Here is a 14,288-nt window from a genome sequence, read left to right on the forward strand (position 1 = left end):
TTTCCAAAAGACAGGTGCATTTCTTAATTTTTATTTTTTTTAAACGTATTCCAAGAGAAGGTATTTATATCTATCTCATTTGTATAAGATCATGAGATATAGGACAGCGCCTACAATAAACCATATAGGTAGCTATTAAATGAATTGATCTAACTGCTATAACATACAATATACCTTAAACTATAAAGATTAAGGCTATTCTAATTTGGTTTATTAAAGATAACTGAGGAATAAACTAACAGGCTTCTGTTCATGTTGGTGTATAATGAACAATGGTTGCCAAGATTATTCTAAAAAAAAAAAAAATTGTTAAAGTCCAGAACTTATCATAAATGCTGATAAATGACTGTGGGGAAAAAAGGATCCAATGCAGATATCCTCTGGATCCTGGCAGCTCTGTTCATGGACACAACCACATCCTTAAACGAACCAAAGCAAAAGAAATCGAAGAAAAGCGCCCGCTCCATGTGTAAAATCAATTGCACAGTTTTAATTTCCTGGACAGGGTTATAAAATAAAAACTCACAAACATTCGTGCATTTTGCGCATTTTATGAGACATTGCTCATGCTCCAGCAGTACTCCGGAGAGGCACTCCGCAGCTCCCACCAGCAGATGCAGGCTGTGTCACCTCACGATACGATCCTCCGGCAACCAACAGCAGCTCCCTGTACTTCCGCCCTGTAATCCTGGTTCCTTGTGTGGGTAGATGCTGATCTTCCCGTCCGGCATTGCGGTCTGATAGTAATGTGTCAATAGCAGAAAAGAAACTCCCATCAGGGGATGAAATCAGCCAAACGCTGAAGAAACGTGTCTGTGATGAATAGGAGCCTTGACAAAGCGCGCGCTGCGCGCGAAACGATCATTGGCAGTCAGGTACCTGACATCTAAGGAACACGTATGGTAATTATTCCTTGGCTTCAATTTAGAAATGTCACGGTACTCTGTACTGAGCACGCTAAATGTATTACGTCACCCTGGTATCTGTGGGACTAAATGGCAACTACACCAAAGTTACAAACACTGTAGAAAGTGTCCACAAGTACCCTGCATTATACATGCCAATACATTATGCCGGTATACACCCAACAGATGTGAGCTTAGATGCGGCCGCGTGCAAAGAGGTTAGTGGCTCCGAACGCCACAATATAGTTTCGGCTTAGTTTTTACCTTAACCTTCTGCTATACTTCCTCCTTTCCCAGAATAAACTATGTAGATTTACTGCTAATCTTGGTTAGAGCGTAGTATATAGAAGTGGTTCATTAACCACGTGTTTAACGCTGCACACCTGAGGTCAGATATTTACTATCTGGGTAAAGCTCAGACACTAGTATAAAGGTCAGGAAACGCTCACCCATATTGCTCAGTATACATATGAGCAGGTTTAAAGTACTCTGTACTGAGCACGCTAAATGTATTACGGCACCCAGGAATCTGTGGGTTTAAATGACAACTATACTAAATCTACAAACGCTGTATGAAGTGTCTACAAGTACCCTGCCTTATTTATTGATAAAATGTTTTACCAGGAAGAATACATTGAGTTACCTCATGTTTTCAAGTATGTCCATTAGATATGCCAATACATCATACCGGTCTATACCCATCAGATATGAGCTTCGATAAAGCTGCGTGAAATGAGGTTAGTGGTTCTGAACACCACAATATAGTGTCAGCTTAGCTTCTACCTCAAGCCTCTGCTATACTTCCTCCCTACCTAGAACCAACTATGCAGATTCACTGCTAATCTTGGTTAGAGTTCTGTATATAGAGGTAAGGTAACCACACAATTCACTTTGCGTACCTGAGATAAGACCTCTACAATCTTGGTTATGCCCAGACACTATTAAAAAGGTCATCAGTCACTTATCCTTATTGCTCACTATACATATGAGCAGGTTTAGATTCTATTTTAATACAGAAGCGTTCTGTTTTTAGAGTCTGTTTCAGTAGGCTACATAGTTGCAAGACAATTTGTTACCCAGTAACAGGGATTTTCTTGGGAAATACAAGCCATTGTAACACGATAAGAAATTAAGTGGAGGCGCAGTAACAAGTCAATTCAACTTTATATTAACCTATGAAGACCATATAAACATGAAAACTGCACATAAATTACACTAGTGCATAGACACAAACTAAACAACCACATAGATTAGTTTTGATATGAATAGAATTGCTATAATAATGATCAGTTCAAGAAATGAACTGATAGTGGTGTGTAAAAGGACAGAGATATTGCTGTTTGGGTGGATGCTGTCTGGATTGCAGCAGTTGGCTGTCAGTTCCTGTGAAGTCCTTCCTCTCTGGGGTTAACACCAGATAGTTCCTTCAGGGCTGGATCGGGCATATACACTGTTGGGACTCGCTTCCTCCGTGAGTAAGCGGGGGTTGTGGGTCTCCTTGGCATGCGCCGTCAGATGTACAATCCTGGGTGTCTACAGGTTACCCCCTCCGGTTAGACTTCCACAGTCACTAGATACCGGTAAGGACACGCAGCAGGCTGGTCAGCCTAATCGGCAGCAGGATATTCACCTCACGGCTTCCTCTGTACACTGGACTCAATGCTGGCTCCAGATATTAACATTTCTGTGCTACCCCAAACTGGGCAAGGCATAATCGCCATTCTTTTGTACTGGCATGGACTGCTTACAAGTCAGACATCAGCAAAGACCTTACAAAAACCTTTCAAAGCCTTTGGTTTGCATGTAAGCATTGGACGTTTTAAAAAATATATTTTAAACTATTTATTTGAACTAGTCTATTTGTAATTTTTTTTTTTTTTTTTTTAAAGGTGTCTATAAATTAAATTTACCCAGTAAAAAATGTGACTGCCATTCGTTCACCTTAGTCCCAAATGAAATGATCTGTTCGGGACTGAACTACCCACACACAGGTTCCACTTTAGCACTTAGGGGGTCATGCACTAAGCAGTGATAAGTGGGTTTTCTGGGTGCTATGCACAAAGCAGTGATCAGTGCTTTTAAGTGAGATACATGCCTTTATAGCGTGATACTGCCTGTTGTGAGATTCACAAAGCAGTGATAACACTGCAGTATCGTACTATAGTGGCATTTTTTCCCACTTAAAAGCACTTATCACTGCTTTGTGAATCTCACAGCAGGCAATATCACGCTATAATGGCTTTTTATCTCACATAAAAGCACTTATCACTGCTTAGTGCATAGCCCCCATTATCTTCATGCAGTTTGTCTTATCCTTCTGGAGGAGGTCACTTTTGCAGATTTAGTCTAATCTCAGGAGCCCTCCCTTAGAAGTCAGTGGCTTAGAAAAGTAAAAGAAAATTGGGAAAGCCTCTAAAAGGAATCTCCTTTTCTATATATAAAGTTGAATTCTAAGTCTGTAAATAAATTTAGTGGCACAAGTGCAAAAAAACAATAAAACAAAAGTAGAGGTACTATATAGCCGCTAAGTCCCATCTCAATAGGATCACTGATTGCGATGTATGTATGGGTTTGGTAAATCTGCAAAGAGTGGATTCCTTATTATTAATGCAGACTACCTTTTTGTTATGCGAGGTCAGTGGTAGAAACAGTGACATGATAGTTTGTGATTATAATAATAATAAGCTATACTAACTTTTAGAGAGTGGTCAATGTATGTTTGTGTTCAGTTTTTTGAAGCAAGCGAGACACACAAGCAGATGGAGGCTGAGCTGAGAATCAGGTTACAAGTACTGGAGACGGGCACTGCAAAGCACCAAGCTGTAGTGGATGGCTTAACCCAGAAGTACATGGAAACCATTGAAAAGCTGCAGAGTGACAAGGCAAAATTAGAGGTAAGCAAAAAAAGTTGCATGTTTTTCTAAAAAAAAAAAAAAATGTTTTGCAGGAAATCCATCTATTAAATAGCACACCATTTCCTTCCTCAGATTTCTGTGTTTTGGTATAAAATCTTGCTGACAATGTGAAAAATAAGTTGGTTCCATTCTCTGTGTGACCTGGTTCTAAGTAGCATAGAATCCTCTGCAGTTTAGAATTTAGAAATAAAACTAAGCAGGAACCTGCAACCAACTACCCTAAAACAAAAAAAGCTAACACAAAATGTTTCCATAAACACAAGGGTGATCATTCATTGAGCAGAGTTGGCTGGCTATTTCACTAGCTGGTCATGGCCACCAACATTTAGATCCTGTGGTTTTTTTTTGTTTTTTTGTTTTTTGTTTTACCATTTCCAATGCTTATTAACGTGGGAAACCCTAATCATATATGTGATTTATCATTAAAATAACTCTTACCTTGTATGTGATCTGTTCCTATCTGTTTTTTGTGTGTACTGTCTTGTGCCAAACCACCAACCATATACTAAGAGCCCCATGTATGCTAAATCTACATCTTTATGTTTTTGTATTTTAGTGAATGGCCATTAACCATTAGGGAGCACTAATGTAGGTTGTTTCCTAAACTCCTAATATGTCACTACCACACTCTTTAGTCTGTCATGAACTATGCCACTGAAACCATTTCTAAAATGTTTGTTGTGAGAACATATTTTACAGCATCTAAACTCCTACCATTTCACATAACGATAATCTTTGTTTGCTATTGATCACTGTATGATGTTACTGGTGCAAAGAAAATCAACACAGACGACACAAGCAGAGAATACCAATCACTCATTGATAGTGTGTGTGTGTGTGTTGCTTTTTAACACATGCAGAATGGGGGCAAAAAGGGTATTTTTGAAATACACCACTTGCTGTTTTTATGTATTTCAGAACATGTTCTTTAAAAATATTAAGATGATCAAAACTATATATAATTAAGAAAATAACTTGTAATCTTTTGACTTCATAACACATGGCATTGAATTAATTGTGTATTGTTCAGGTTAAATCTCAGGCTCTTGAAAGAGAAGCGAAGGACCGCAGGCTGCAAACTGAAGAATGGTATGTTTTATTTTGCGGTAATAAAACAGTTTCTCTCTTGCAATTTCAAGAAAGAAAGGTGCACAGTGCTTCTTTGTTTTGTCAATTTGTTTGATAGATGACGTTTAAAACATTTACAATGTTTTAATGTGATAATACTGTCTAGTACTTGGTGCAAAAAAAACTTGTTTCCATGTTTGTAATTTGATTAGAGCAGACTGTAGAAAAGCTGTTAATGATGCTGTATATAAGTGTACCATGGTTCTCCGTCAGGGATTAACCTCTCGTGTGTCTGGAACGGCAATTTCTAAATCGAGAATCGAGCAAGGTCATTTCACAGTAAATGCACAGTGTCCTACTTCTTGTTTTAAAGTATATAAATACCCTGTTATTTACAAGGCAAAACTACAAGCAGTTTTTGGGTTGTGCAGAAACATCTGGATTATGTTGTGATTTAGGTCTAGCTGGCAAGATCAATAACCACCATTTAGGAGTTGCTTCCTAACTTGGGGAAAGAGCAGACTCGGTAAGAAACCGATGTAGTGTGATGATTTCCCATATATAAAAGCATGAACACCTACTCGCTTTTTTTACTTGTGTTGCTGGCCCCTTATGGTAGCAAACAGGTTAACATTGTTAAATGTTTTCTGATCATTACTCACTATGCACAATGTTTTGTATATTAAATATATTTCATAGGTGTGTTTCTGTTGAACGGTGCGCAATTATAAAGGTTGTGTGGTTTTTGTCTTCTAGAAAACGAACAGATTAGATTTTAAATGTCCTTTTTGTCTTCTCAGCCAATATCAGCTAAAGACACTTCATGTAGATTTAAGTAGCAGATTGGATGAATCCTTGGGCATCATCAATGAAAAAGTACCCTTTAATGATACTAGTACGTACAGCTTCCCTTCTAACAACGTTTGCATGTTAATTTCAAGGAATTTGCACTGAAAATATACGTCCAAGTCTAGCTTCAGAGCTTCCCTAACTAATCCGGATGGATTTATTCCAACAGGCATCCTTCCTTTTTTTCTTTTTCTTTCTTTCATGTAATAGTTTAGGTGTCGACTGATTCAGAAGAGTAAGAGTAGGAGATTTGAAGATAACCTATTCCATACCCAATTTAAAAACCTAATGCTACTATATACAACGTTGGTGTCCAGTATGGTTTTAGCCTTGACCCTGCAAGAAGAATGCTGTATTACTTGATGATCCAAACTCGACTAATTCCTAGCAGCACAAGTACTTTTACTGGTATGCCATACAGCATTCTCCCATCGCTGTTGTGCCCCTATCTCCGGCATTGTTTCCTTATTATTCCTTGCTGAGGTGCGTGTATAGGTTAGCCATGCAGTGCAGAAGCAAATACTCCAGAATGGGTTCGGGATAAAAGGATTCCACTGGTTACCTCCAATTCACAAGTATCATCCGTCCCACTATTGAGGTATGTATGTCTTTATTTATATAGCGCCATTAAAGCTGCAGTTCAAGCTGCCATTTAAAAAATAAATATATATTTTTTTCCCATTCAATATGGGCATCAATACAATCGGCACACTGACAAGTGATTAGCTAAGCTGCAGATCGATCCATTCTCCTGTAATCAATTGCTTTGCTCAGGGTTATTTAATTCAGCATTATGGGAAATGTAGTTCTGGAATATGATTGACTGGGTAGTTACTAGATACAATTGTTTCACTGCTTGAGAGAGGGTGGGGCTCAAAAGCCAGAGCCTATCAGAAGGGGAAGGGGGCTGTCACTTTGGAAATGCTTCCTACATTAAAAATGTATTTAAAACATTTTTTTTAAATGCTACAAGTATTTTCTCATAGTACAGAACTGATTTATTTAAAAAAACTACACGTAGGATATTGCTTGAACTGCTGCTTTAATGTACATAGCGCTTCACAGTAGTAATACACGTGACAATCATATAAATAACAAATACAAATAACAGATCATGGGAATAAGTGCTTCAGACATAAATGTAACATTTTGGAAGAAGAGTCAGTGCTCCGAAGAGCTTACAATCTAGTTGGTAGGAAGAACGTACAGAGACGGTAGGAGGGCATTCTGGCAAGTGCATCTGCAGGGGGCCAAGCTTTATGTATCATGTGTATAGTATTGGCCACGGTGCTACTCATTTACTTAATTTAGCAATTGTATCTTAAGGTGGGTCTTAAAGGTGGATAGAGAGGGTTCTAGTCGGGTATTGAGGGGAAGGGCATTCCAGAGGTGTGGGGCAGTCATTGGGAAAGGTTTAAGTTGGGAGAGGGCTTTAGATACAAAGGGGGTAGAGAGAAGACATCCTTGAGCAGAACGCAAGAGTCGGGATGGTGCATAGCGAGAAATTAAGGTTGAGATGTAACGGGCAGAAGAGTGTAAAGCTTTAAGTGAGGAGAATTGAGTGTGAGATGCGTGATTTGATGGGAAGCCAGGAGAGGGATTTCAACCGGGGAGACTCTGAGACAGATTTAGGAAAGAGTAGAGGGATTTTGGCAGCAGTGTTTAGGATAGATTGTAGGGGAGACAGGTGAGAGGCAGGGAGCCCGGACAGCAGGAGGCTACAGTAATCGAGACTGGAGAGAATGGGGGCCTGAGTCAGAGTTTTAGCAGTCGAGCGACAGAGGAAAGGGCGTATCTTTGTAATATTGCGAAGGAAAAAGCGACAGGTTTTACACACGTTTTGAGAATGAGAAAGGAGTAGTGTGAGACACCTAGGCAGCGTGCTTGGGCTACTGGGTGAATGATAGTACTTCACACAGTAATGTGGAAGGAGGTAGTAGGGCCAGGTCTGGGAGGAAGTATGAGGAGCTCTGTTTCTGCCATGTTAAGTTTGAGTTGGCGGAGGGCCATCCAGGATGATATAGCAGAGAGACATTCAGAAAATTTGGTCTGCACAGCAGGTGTAAGGTAAGGGGTTGAAAAGTAAATTTGTGTGTCGTCAGCATAGAGGTGATTTTTAAACCCTAGAAATGTGCTTAGGTCACCTAGAGAAAGTGTGTACAGAGAAAAGAGGTCCCAGGACAGAGCCCTGAGGTGATATCTGGCTTCCTCCAGCAACAGAAAAAGTAGCGGAAACTAAGGGCAGTTAAAACTCCAATGAGAGTGGGGTCTCTGAAGGAGTTTGCAGAGTAACCAGTGGAGGGATTTCAGAACAATGTTGATCGTAGCAGAAATCCGAAACAATAAACAACCAACTGCTTTTGTGTGGGGTTCAAACTTCATATGGGAAAATGTCACGAGTTCTAAATTTACCATGATCAAAGGGATCTAGGAAGTAGAACGTTGATCATAGAAGCAGAGTTTCCTAGAGGTTACAAGAGAGGGGGGCGAGTTTGAACTTTCCTTAAGGGATGATGTCTGCAATGCAGTGTTTGTTGCAGTATGTAATGTATAATTTCATATAATTTATATTAAGTCAATTTAACTGAAGCTTAATTGGGAGATCTGGATAGTTATCCCAATTCTCGAGACTTCAACTGCAAATCATTAAAGTCTAGAACGGGGGTGGCCAACAGCCGTCAAGGGCCCCTAGCAGGTCAGGTTTTCAGGATATCCCTGCTTCAGCACAGGTAGCTTAATACTCATATCCTGAAAACCTGATCTGTTGGTGGCCCTTGAGGACTGGAGTTCACCACCCCTGGTCTAGAAGGACAAAATGTGAGAGGTCCTAGAAAAACCGAAACACAAACCACGCAGCCAATCCTTATATTTGTCATAGTACACTGGTATACATTTTTCAGGTCAGTTATAAATAAGTAATACAAAGACATGATTAATACATATCTTAATGTTGCAAAATCTTTTATATTGCCATTGACGGAGGTTAACCCTTTTGCACTTGAGTGGCCTGCGGCATATTAATGTATGGTTTGCTTTCCTGAAACGGAAGAAGCAGTGCTACTAGAAATAACTATACATTATTCAGAAGGCAAAAAGAAGCAACATTTATTTCTCTTTTCTCTTCCACAATGTATATTTCATGTGCAAGTTGTAGGAAGCATAAAGGAATCATAATCTTGTCCTCTTTTGCTATGCTTGTAAAAAAGAACTGTAAGTAAATGTGGGTGATTTAGTGATTTAATTAACAAAGACCTATTCTCAGTATAGCTTCATATAAACCACATCAATGACAACAGCAAGACGGCTTGTGTGTGGCTTCAGACCTGACTTTTTTGAATGATCAAATGTTTAGTAGCTATAATAATCTTAGGAAATTGTAAAAACCATAAAATGTATGTATAGAAAACCATCAGAAAGAGAGAAGACCTTCCACCTCTATGCCAAACAGCCCCAAATGCGACTGTCCATAGCAAATATAATTAGTGTATCTCCCAGACATGATTGCCCATGTCTGGTATGTTTATTTCATGGTGTCTGCCCACCCTTTGCTCATTTCTTTCTAGAACCTAGATAATGTAACAGATTCATTGTTTTTGGATCGCCTAGTACAGGAGTAACTAGCTCCAGTCCTCAAAGGCCACCAACAGGTCTGTTTTTAGGATATCCCTGTTTCAGCAAAAGTGGCTTAATCATTGTTTGAGGCACTGATTGAGCCACCTGTACTAAATTGGTGATTATTGGTGACCGTCAATGACTGAGCCACCTGTCCTGAAGCAGGGATATCCTTAAAACTTGACCTGTTAGTGGCCCTTGAGGATTGCAGTTGGCCACCCCTGACCTAGTGCATAAAAGTGCTTGTTATCAAAGAAAAAGGCATCTGCACAAAACCCGGATCTGAACCCAGGAACCAACAGTGCATATCGCTGCAGGACTCCGGGGTGAAAATCCTCTAATATGTGATGAACCAGTTCTCTCACTGGGGTTCTTCCAAAATATGTATTGCCGCTCTGCACATATGAGCTAGGTTTTGAACCTGAGGAGTTTTTGCAGCAAATAAAAAAAATTCCTTCATTAAGAACAAGGCATTCACAAGAACTGGGTCACTGGATTCAGTTGGGGATAATACGGGGCAGTTATCTGCAAGTATTAAATGGCTACAGCATTTCTGGTCCTCTTTTTATTAATTTAAATTGGGGGGGGGGGCGTGGACAAAAGGAACAGGCGTTGGTGGGTTCAAGTAGTGGTTACATTCTAGGCTTGTACTTCATTTCGCTTCCTTTGTTAAAAATATAATTCATCTTGCAAGTAAATGAATCCTCTGCTATTTTCCATGTACGCACTTTCCTTGGACGAAACAGCCAAACCACAGAATGCATTATCTGTAGCATCGGTAAAGTCCACTTTTTGCATGAAGCGCTGTACGTCTTGTTTATTGTGCTGTTCGCAATTGTATACGTTTTAATTTTTTTAAAGGAGAAATCCACTCTAACAATTTTTTTTTTTTTTTTTAAATACAGAATTGGAATTGGGCTATCCTCCAGATCTGAACTGCAATATTTTCAGCTCTGGGGACCACCCTGTTTCCCGAGATACTTACTGCTCAAACTACCGGTATTCGGGCCATTGATAAGGGGGTCAATAGAGCTGAAAATAGTGCTGTTTGGCTCAGGGGGAGCCCCAGGTTCCTACCCTGTGTAAAAATAAATGAAAAAGATGTTGCTTCTGAGCCGGTCGATACTGGAGAATGCGTTCATGGTACAAATAGCTGATGATACACAGTTACAGATGGCTCAAAGTAGTTGCTTAATTCCATTGTGTCTTTTATAGCGGCAATCCAGCCTGTGTTTTTAATTACATTTTTACAGTATTCAAGATACTTGGAGGATTAATTCGATATATTTCTATGTTGGGCTTTGTTCCCGCTGGCGCTGAGCGCGCTCATGCTTGGAGAGCTCTCCAAGCATGAGCGCCGGGTGTCCTTAATTTTCGGAAGCGCTGGCGGGGGAGACGCTGCAGGGGAAGCTGAGCGAACTAGAAAGTTTAAAAAAAATTGTGTGTGTGTGTGTGTGTATACACATACACCTATATATCTATATAGATATATCTATCTATTTATCTATCTATATCTATCTACAGTATATAACCGACGACCTCCATGCTGCCAAAGACAGAGGTCATTACACTCTGCTCAGATTATTCGACCTCTCTGCAGCATTTGACACCGTGGACCACCCTCTCCTCCTCCACATTACCTATACTCTTGGTATTCGGAACAAAGCTCTATCCTGGATCTCCTCTTACCTCTCCCATCATACTTTCAGTGTCTCTTTTGCTAACACCTCCTCCTCTATCGATCTCCCTGTGGGGGTACCCCAGGGCTCTGTCCTGGGACCCCTTCTCTTCTCTCTTTACACACTCTCTCTAGGTGACCCAATCACATCATTTGGGTTTAAATATCACCTCTATGCTGACACACAAATTTACCTTTCAACCCCTGACCTTACACCTGCTATACAGACCAAGTTTCTGAATGTCTCTCTGGAATATCATCCTGGATGCCATCTGCCGACTTAAACTTAACATGGCAAAAACAGAGCTCCTTATACTTCCACCCAAACCTGGCCCCACTACCTCCTTCCACATTACTGTTGGAAATACGATCATTCACCCAGTAGCCCAAGCACGCTGCCTAGGGGTCACACTCGATTCCTCTCTCACATTCTCCTCTCACATTCAAACCGTTTCTAAAACTTGTCGCTTTTTCCTCCGCAATATCACAAAGATTCGCCCTTTCCTGTGTTACTCGTCTGCTAAAACTCTGACTCAGGCCCTCATTCTCTCCTGTCTCGATTACTGCAACCTCCTGCTGTCCGGCCTTCCTGCCTCTCACCTGTCTCCCCTACAATCTATCCTAAACACTGCTGCCAGAATCCCTCTACTCTTTCCTAAATCTGGCTCTGCGTCTCCCCTCCTGAAATCACTCTCCTGGCTTCCGATCAAATCCCGCATCTCACACTCAATTCTCCTCACTTTTATAGCTTTACACTCCTCTGCCCCTCCTTACATCTCAGCCCTAATTTCTCGCTATGCACCATCCAGACTCTTGCGTTCTTCTCAAGGATGTCTTCTGTCTACCCTCTTTGTATCTAAAGCCCTCTCCCGCCTTAAACCTTTCTCCCTGACTGCCCCGCACCTCTGGAATGCCCTTCCCCTCAATGCCCAACTAGCACCCTCTCTATCCACCTTAAGACACATTTGCTTAAAGAAGCATATGAATAGCACTGTGGATAATCCTGGACACACGATACAAAAAGCTTGGCCCCCTGCAGACGCACTTACTAGAATTTCCTCCTACTGTCTATACGTTCTCCTACCTACCAATTAGATTGTAAGCTCCTCGGAGCAGAGACTCCTCTTCCTTAATGTTACTCTTATGTCTGAAGCACTTATTCCCATGACCTGTTATTTATATTATTTGTTATTTATATGATTACAACATATATTACTACTGTGAAGCGCTATGTATATTTATGTCGCTATATAAATATACATATACATATATATTGTATGTCTTTGTCACCTCGCCAAGAGCCGCCCGCTCAGCGCTAGCGGGGACGCAGCCTTATAGTTTGGGCCATGTTTGGAAGAAAATCCCCTTTGACTTCAATTGACAAATATAGAATAAGGCCTCGGGCTGCGCTGATCCGCGCTCCTGCTCTGCCTCGTCTGCTCAAGCAGGAGCTTTTATGCATCCTGGCAGGCGAGGCAGTGAGCGTGCTTTGGGGGCGGAGGCGAGGCGGGGCTAGTCCCTCGCTCCCATTGGCTGTTTTCGGTCACGTGACCGCGCATCCGCTCCCCTCAGCGCCGAAATTTAAACTTGCTTGTCTGCTCAAAATTTCTGAGCCTCCACACGCATGCTAAAGCCGCTTCCTATGTACTATGTCCCAGGCCTAAGGCTCTTTGTTTAGGTGCCTTCCAAATAAAAATGTTTGCTAAATAGGAAGCTGCAATGGATGACCTTGCAGCTTCCTATTGGATGGACATAGCTGCCATGAGCCAGGAAGTGCTCTGGCAACTAAACCGATAAGTATCTCGGGAACCTGGGTAACCCGGAGCTGAAAATCGAGCAGTTCACCTGGAGAATGCCCAGTTCAAATACTGTTTAAAAAAATATTTATATCTATTTTGGGCAGTATTGCTGCTTTAATGCTGCAGAACCACAAATACATGGCATTGCAGCATTAAATTGTCGATGTATTTTGTTTGTTTGTTTAAATCCTGCTGCCTTACATTGGAATGTGAGAATGCTGCATCCTCCTGTACGTTTTATTTAATAACATATATGCATACACAGTTTACCTCCTTTTTTAGGGACAAGTGAATTGAATGCCCTGAATGTACCCTTACACAATAGAAGACGTCAGGTAAGTTTTCTACTTTAATTTGTAATAGTTAATGCATTTACATGGCACCCTTTATATCTTCTGAATGCCATTGAAGATGGCTGCCTGCATGTGGCTGTTCATAAAACGAACATGTTTCTTTGGTACGGTTTCTGTTTGAAGAAATAAACATTTGCAAAGAATAAAGAAAAGTGAATGCCAGGGCAGCTGCTGCCACACGTTTTAATGCCATATCAATGTTTGATTGAAGCTGCAACCCAAGCAATAGCCTACATGTGTTTTTGTTTTTTTTGTTAAATTAATAAATTCTGTGCTGTGAAAATACTTGTAGCAATTTTTTTTAAACAACTCTAAATGAAATGTGTAATGTAACAAGCGTTTTTGTTTCTATAGCAACAATTTACAAAGTCACATGCCCTTCTTCTGAAACAGGCTCTGGCACACCCTTTTTTGAGCCCTGCCTCTTCTCTAGCATTGCACCAATCGTATCTAGTGACTGCCTGGTCACATGATCTTCCCAAAGAACTTTGCATCTTTTGGTCCTCTTCTGCTGCACTGACAGCCATTTAGTGAACCCCGAGCTGAATCTTTGCTGATTGATCGGCAATTTAGCTAATTACTTATCATTGAATGGATTATATTGGTGAACATATTAGGCCTCGTTCAGGGTGCCGGCTTCGGAGGGGGGGCGTGCTTACGTGCGGGCGGACGTTAGATACAAATTGTTTCAACTGAATAGCAGTTGTCAGGGTAGCAGCTGCCCTGTCGCCGAAGTACGGAGTTGACGCTTGCTACAGTTTCAATAAACAACCCAAGTTGTTTTTTGAAGCTGCTGCAGCGTCACTGGTACTTCGGCAGCCAATGAAATCATTCTTGAAAATGATTTCAACACAGCAACACCGATCCCTAAGCTGCTGTCTATCGCCCCACTTCCCCCCCCGTCTCCTAAAAGCTTGAAAAGGTCTGCTGTGGATGATGTGCACACATAGCCCAGCAGACTGACGCTCGCACACGCGAAAGCCCGCCCTCCAACTCCTGTGTCTGGCACCTTGAACTCAGCATTAAAGGGAAAAGAAAACAGTAGCTTGGACTGCTGCTTTAAGACGTTCCCCATTACAAAGTGTATTGAGAGTTTACAGGTGCAGCTC

General features: G+C 41.0%; 1 protein-coding gene across 2 annotated transcripts in view; it reads left to right on the forward strand.

The window, feature by feature from the left end:
• PPP1R21 (protein phosphatase 1 regulatory subunit 21) overlaps positions 1–14,288 on the forward strand; it is a 70,918-nt gene that overhangs the window by 12,317 nt on the left and 44,313 nt on the right. For both annotated transcript variants that reach the window (XM_075595836.1, XM_075595837.1), the window contains exons 5-8: positions 3,635–3,799; positions 4,851–4,909; positions 5,689–5,783; positions 13,109–13,161. In XM_075595836.1, coding sequence (XP_075451951.1) covers positions 3,635–3,799; positions 4,851–4,909; positions 5,689–5,783; positions 13,109–13,161 — 372 coding nt within the window. The remainder of the gene's footprint in view (positions 1–3,634; positions 3,800–4,850; positions 4,910–5,688; positions 5,784–13,108; positions 13,162–14,288) is intronic.

The sequence above is a fragment of the Ascaphus truei genome, chromosome 4 (assembly GCF_040206685.1).
Source record: "Ascaphus truei isolate aAscTru1 chromosome 4, aAscTru1.hap1, whole genome shotgun sequence".
Classification (NCBI taxonomy): domain Eukaryota; kingdom Metazoa; phylum Chordata; class Amphibia; order Anura; family Ascaphidae; genus Ascaphus; species Ascaphus truei.